The sequence below is a fragment of the Bison bison genome, unplaced genomic scaffold, assembly GCF_000754665.1.
Source record: "Bison bison bison isolate TAMUID 2011002044 unplaced genomic scaffold, Bison_UMD1.0 scf7180017864180, whole genome shotgun sequence".
NCBI classification, from domain to species: domain Eukaryota; kingdom Metazoa; phylum Chordata; class Mammalia; order Artiodactyla; family Bovidae; genus Bison; species Bison bison.
Genome location: NW_011494752.1, coordinates 4,649,406 through 4,655,289, shown reverse-complemented (window position 1 = coordinate 4,655,289; position 5,884 = coordinate 4,649,406). Strand labels below are relative to the sequence as shown.

The 5,884-nt window shown below is 56.0% G+C and overlaps 1 protein-coding gene across 2 annotated transcripts in view; it reads left to right on the top strand.

Moving 5' to 3' along the window:
* Nucleotides 1-2,304: 2,304 nt before the first annotated feature.
* The window catches only part of SCRN2 (secernin 2), a 3,837-nt gene continuing 257 nt past the window's right edge, over nt 2,305-5,884 (top strand). The window contains exons 1-8 of one of the 2 annotated variants that reach the window (XM_010842710.1): nt 2,305-2,403; nt 2,786-2,959; nt 3,266-3,447; nt 4,047-4,246; nt 4,692-4,907; nt 5,026-5,191; nt 5,283-5,463; nt 5,724-5,879. In XM_010842710.1, the coding sequence (XP_010841012.1) occupies nt 2,786-2,959; nt 3,266-3,447; nt 4,047-4,246; nt 4,692-4,907; nt 5,026-5,191; nt 5,283-5,463; nt 5,724-5,879 (1,275 nt within the window). In that variant the 5' untranslated portion in view covers nt 2,305-2,403. Of the gene's footprint in view, nt 2,404-2,785; nt 2,960-3,265; nt 3,448-4,046; nt 4,247-4,691; nt 4,908-5,025; nt 5,192-5,282; nt 5,464-5,723 lie in introns of both variants that reach the window. The other variant, XM_010842709.1, reaches the window with a different exon arrangement.

The window sequence follows — 5,884 nt, the reverse complement described above, 5'->3', positions numbered from 1 at the left end:
CCCCCGGCCCCCCGCCCCGTACATCACACCAGAAGCAATTCACTTCCCATTAATCCTAGCGAGTCTGACTGCTCAGCATCTGAGCAGTGTGGGTTTGAAAAGAATCTCAGGAACCAAGTAGTCCAGTTGTTCCTACCTGGAAGAGGGCATATTAGAACCATTCATGGAGTTTTTCCAGATACCCCGATTCACGCCCCAACATCCCACCAAATTATGTCCCTTGGGGGTGCAGTAGAGCAGCGCTTCGCAAACTTTACACCTGGGGGTCCTGTTAACATGCAGATTCCCATTCAGTAGGTTTGAGGTGGGGCCAGAGATTCTGCATTTTTAACAAGCTCCCAGATAATGCTGATGCTGGCAATCCTCGGACACTCTGAGAAGCAGAGTATTAAAGTATTGTCCTATGCAATGGGAGTTGTGTGGTTGAAATATAATCCCTCCTCACCCCATCCATGATTCAGAACCACTGATCTAGTCCAACGCCTTCATTCGTTACTGGAGACACTGAGGCCCTTGCAGGTGAAGTGACCTGCCTGAAGAGGCCTGAGGCGCTATGTTATAGCAGGAAAAAGGAGCAGGATGAGATGCTGGTCTGCACAGTTCCAGGTAATGCTCTTTTCCCTCCAGCCCAGCTTCTAGGTCAACCTTCTGTTCAAGTGGCAGTCCCTTTTCTGAAAGTGACACCCATTTCCCTGGAAATAGCACCCTCTTGGGAACCAACTGTGTTTATCTGGAGGCAATCAGAAGATGTCTCAGGACTTTGCAGTGGTTAAGAATCCACCTGCCAATTCAGGGGACACAGTTCGATCCCTGGTCCGGGAAGACTCCACATGCCTCCGGGCAACTAAGCGGGTGCGCCACAACTACTGAGCCCACCTGAACTCTAGAGCCGCACCACGCATAAGAGGAACCACCACAATGAGAAGACCAGGCACCCCAACTAGAGAGCAGCCCCCTCTCGCGGCAACTAGAGAAAGCCCACGCACAGAAACGAAGATCCAGAACAACAAAATATAAATAAATAATCTTTTTAAAAAGAAAATGTCTCAGATTTCAGATGTCCCAGCAGCCTTATCTTGTAGGTTTTCCCCAGCCGTCACTCCCACAGCTGCCCACCACCTTCATTCCCATCCCAGGAATGACAACAGGCTGGGATGCTGTGGCCAGATCTCTGAGCAGCAGCCCTGATTGGTTGGCAGGGTAGACGTGGGCAAAGTATATAACCTGCAGTGTCTCCTCTCTGCACATTCCAGAGGGCTCCATAAAGCAAATGGGAGTGAGATCCATTCACTTAAATGCTGGTTATGGAGAAGATTTATACAGGAAAATGACCTGTCAAGCAGAATATTTGAGATCAGAGTCCACCTCCATATGGATATATGCCCCCTTGGCCAAGATTTCTCCTTTGCTGTTTCGGTTACAAATCTTTGGACTAGAAATTTCCAAATTTTCTTTCAAAGCTAACTTCCAATGAGTTTGAGCTCTGTGGGGCAGAATTGGCCTTTGGGGACTCAGAATGGATTTTGTGTATATGAGTTAGTTGCTCAGCTGTGTCTGACTCGTTGTGGCCCCGTGGACTGCAGCCCCCCAGGCTTCTCTGTCCACGGAATTCTCCAGGCAAGAACATTGGTCACTGTCAGGACAGGGAGCAGAATTCTCCAGGCAAGAATATTCCCTTCTGCAGGGGATCTTCCCCACCCAGGGACTGAACCCGGGTCTCCCGCATTATTGGCAGATTCTTTACCATTTGAGCCACCAGGTATATATGCCTTAAAAATTTTTTATGGAATTCACTTCAATTATTCCCAGGCCTCCTGGCCTGTGACCATTCCTGTCGATCTTTCTTTCTTTTTGATCTTATTTCTGAGGGGTTGGGGCGGGGAGGTGGGAGATGGGGAGGAGCCGGGGGAACAGGGTATGACGAGGATGCGGAGGAGGGTGCACCAGCCAGGAATTGTGCCTTTGGAATTCAAATTAGGTGACAAGTAGCTGAGGTTCTTCCTTAATCTCCAGATGCCCTAGCTGTCCACATTCTCTAACCAATCAGCCAAGTTTTCCTTTCTTCCCTTTTCACGTGGGCTCCTTTCCACCTCCGGCTCCCTGTCCCGACAGTGACCCCACTGGAGAAACTAGCGGATTCGTCGCAGCCTTTATCGGGCCTAAAAGCTGCACCCGGGTAGGGCAGGCAGCAAGCAGGACTCCGAAGGCCGCTTCGCTCCAAGAAGTGGTGCTGGCGCGCACTCTGCTGGAAAACGGAAGAACTGCAGGCGCTCGATTTCGACTCCGCCCCCGAGGCCAAAGTCTTCCAGGTCACTTCCAGGAGCCTCCGCCCCTGGGACAGACCTTACCTGAAGCGGAGGCTGTAGGACTCCGGACTAAGCTGGGGATTTGCACGGAGAGAGGGTGAGGAGCATAAAGTGTTGGGGGAGCGAGAAACGGGCCGACAGAAGAGGGGCTTGGGACTCTTGGAGAGAGGTTGGGTAGCGAGGGAGCCGCTCTGCGACTGCCCTGAAGTGTCACGTTCCCGAGTAGAGCAGGGCCCTCGGAGCGTGCGGTCTGCGCCCGTCTGCCGATTCCCAAACCTGGAGCCCGTGGAGAGAGTGGGCGTTTCCTTCGCTCACGCCGAGCAACGAGCACGCGTGCGGTGCTGTGCGTGGCAAACCCGTCGCAGTGTCTTCCTGTAGTGTCTGCACGTGTTGGGAGGGGTGCTCCCTAGGACCGCTCCTCGGTCAGGATGGTGGAGAGGTGGCTTGAGAGGGACACACGCATCCCCATCTCTCCCCAGATGGCCTCGTGGAGCCCTGACACCCCATGTTCCTGCGACTGCTTTGTCTCGGTGCCCCCGGCCTCGGCTCTCCCAGCCGTGATCTTTGCTAAGAACTCTGACCGGCCCCGGGATGAGGTGCAGGAGGTGGTGTTTGTACCGGCAGGCACGCACGCCCCTGGGAGCCGCCTCCAGGTGGGTTAGGCCTTCCAGAGTGCTGGGAGGTGTGGCAGTAATAGGTATTCTTCTAAAACCTTCCTCCTCTGTTCCCCCGACCTGAGAAGCTACCAGATGTGGTGAAAAGAACATGAGCTTTGAGTCTACTGACTGGGACCTAACCTGTTATTTAGCCGCTGTTGACCTCAGTTTTCTCATCTGTATAATAGGGATAATAAGACCTTCCTCAAAGGGTTGTGTTGGGTGATGGGTTCAGCGCCACCACTTTAGAGGTACCTTCCCCCTTTCTAAGTGGATCTCCCTTTTCTCCTCCCTCATCTCCAGTGCACCTACATTGAGGTGGAACAGGTGTCCAAGACCCATGCTGTGATCCTGAGCCGCCCTTCTTGGCTGTGGGGGGCTGAGATGGGTGCCAACGAGCATGGTGTCTGCATTGGCAATGAGGCAGTGTGGACCAAGGAGCCAGTCGGGGAAGGGGAAGCCCTGCTGGGAATGGACTTACTCAGGTGCGGACCTGCCCTCCTTCATCCCCCCTTGATACACCAGAAATCTGGGGCTGAATACTGACCCAGGCCACCCTCCCTGCCCCCAAGCACCTCCCCTTTTTCTGCCCACTTTGTCGTCCTCCCCAGGTAGGCTGCCCCCTCCCCTCCCCTCTCCTGGCCCCATCTCCACAGTCTGGTGAGGAGCTCCCAAATGTAGCCAGCTCTGGGTGTCTCCTGGCCCAGAAATAGGGCAATGGTTTAACTTTTTTTTCAATAGAAGGAAATTTTTTTTGAGTGAAATCTCATGAAGAATTTTGGTTTGTAAAACCAGTTAATAACAGATAAACTGATCACACAAATAAACGAGAGCCGGCAGCTGGAGCAGCTGCTCTGATAGAGATTGGAGGGCACAGGGCATGTCTTCCTCCAGGAATGTGCTTCAGTCCATTTCATGAACCCCTCAGAGCACAGTTTGAAAACCACAAGCCTACAGATGGTGGCGATTTTCTCTGTGACTTGGGCTCATCACCAAACCTCTCTGGGACTCTTCTGTCCACTGAAGCTCTGCCATCAGCACTGATACCCCATCTCCCTTCTGTCCCCTGGACTGTTTGTGCCAGGCTGGCTTTGGAACGGGGCAGCTCTGCCCGGGAGGCCTTGCACGTGATCACAGGCTTGCTGGAGCGGTACGGGCAGGGGGGCAGCTGCCGGGAGGACCCCACGCCATTCTGCTACCACAACACTTTCCTGCTGGCCGACCGGACTGAGGCCTGGGTGCTGGAGACGGCGGGGAGGCTGTGGGCTGCACGGAGGATCCAGGGTGAGGGGCCTGGCGCTGGGGCCTGCCTCCCAGAAGCGTTCTCCTTTTGGGGTGGGAATGGTGGTGGGGGCAAGGAAGGCCCGATCCAGGTGCAAATGTCTCGGATGGTGGGGACGTCCAGGGACACGGGAGATGAGCCCTCTCGAGTACCTCACCTCCCCCTTCACTTGCTTGAGTCCTTTTGTGCTTCAGCCTGCATCTTCCTCTGGGGAGCCTTCCTGGACTTCCTGGTGGCCAGGCTTCTCCCTTATACACAAGCCGGGGTCCCTTCATGATGATGCTCCCTGCAGTTGCCGGCTCTCGTTTATTCGTGTGATCGGTTTAACTGTCCCCTCCACGAGGGTTGTCTTGTTCTCTTCACCACTGTGTTCTCAGCACCTAGCTGAGTGCCTGGCACAGGACAGGGGCTCAACAATATATGAGCGACCCCTCATCTCCTCTGTAGAGGGGGTCCACAACATCTCCAACCAGCTGAGCATCGGCTCGGACATCTCGGCAGAACACCCTGAGCTCCGGCCCCACGCCCAGGTCCAGGGCTGGTGGGACGGGCAGGGCACCTTTGACTTTGCCCAGGTCTTCTCCCTGAGCCAGCAGCCTGTGCGCATGGAGGCTGCCAAGGCCCGCTTCCGGGCCGGGCAGGAGCTGCTGCAGCAACAACAAGGTCAGTGAGTAGACAGCGTGGGGCCCAGCTCTCTTCCCTCCCACAGCCTCGGGGGCTTACTCTGAGGCCGGAGGGCCCCCTTCTGCCCTCGGGGCCCTCACTGTGTCCTCCTTGGCAGGGGGTATCACAGCAGAGGTGATGATGGGCATCCTCAGGGACAAGGAGAGCGGCATCTGTATGGACTCTGGGGGCTTCCGCACCACGGCCAGCATGGTGTCTGTGCTGCCCCAGGACACCACCCAGCCCTGCGTGCACTTCCTCACTGCCACACCAGACCCATCCCGGTGAGAGGGTGGGGAAGCTGGGGGGGAACGCCCCAGGCAGGGGAGACGGAAGGGTACCAGAGCCCTTATCCTTCCATCCTTGTCCCACTAGGTCTGTGTTCAAACCTTTCATCTTTGGGGTGGGGGCAGCCCAGCCCCCCCAGGTGCTGTCTCCCACTTTTGGAGCACAGGACCCTGTTCGGACCCTGCCTCGATTCCAGACTCAGGTGGATCGCCGGCACCCCCTCTACCGTGGACACCAGGTGGCCCTGGGACTGATGGAGAGTGAGCAGGTAACCCCGGGGAAGAGGGGCTACCCTGGGGGAATGACGCACTTCCCCCACCCCAACTGGGACTCTGGAAATATGAGGGGAACTGGGAGCAAAGGAGACTCTAGAGCTAAGGAGAGGAGTCTCTCCCTTCAAAGTCAACCCTGGAAAATGTTGGGTGTATATCCTTTCTCCTGCTTATGTGAGATGGCAGCCATCTGCCCCTACTCCGTAATCCAGAGGGAAGCCTGTCCCGGGGATTCATCGCCCCCTTTCCCGGGCAGGCTCGGGGGCAGCAGCTTCGGCAGAAGCAGCGGGACCTGGAGCAGGAAGGCCTGGTGGCTGTGCGGCAGCTGCTGACCAGGGAGTGTGCTCCACCCGCCCAGGAGCTGGGCGGCCTCTTCCAGGCCTTTGTGGAGAAGGAGACCCAGGCATATGCCTGAGC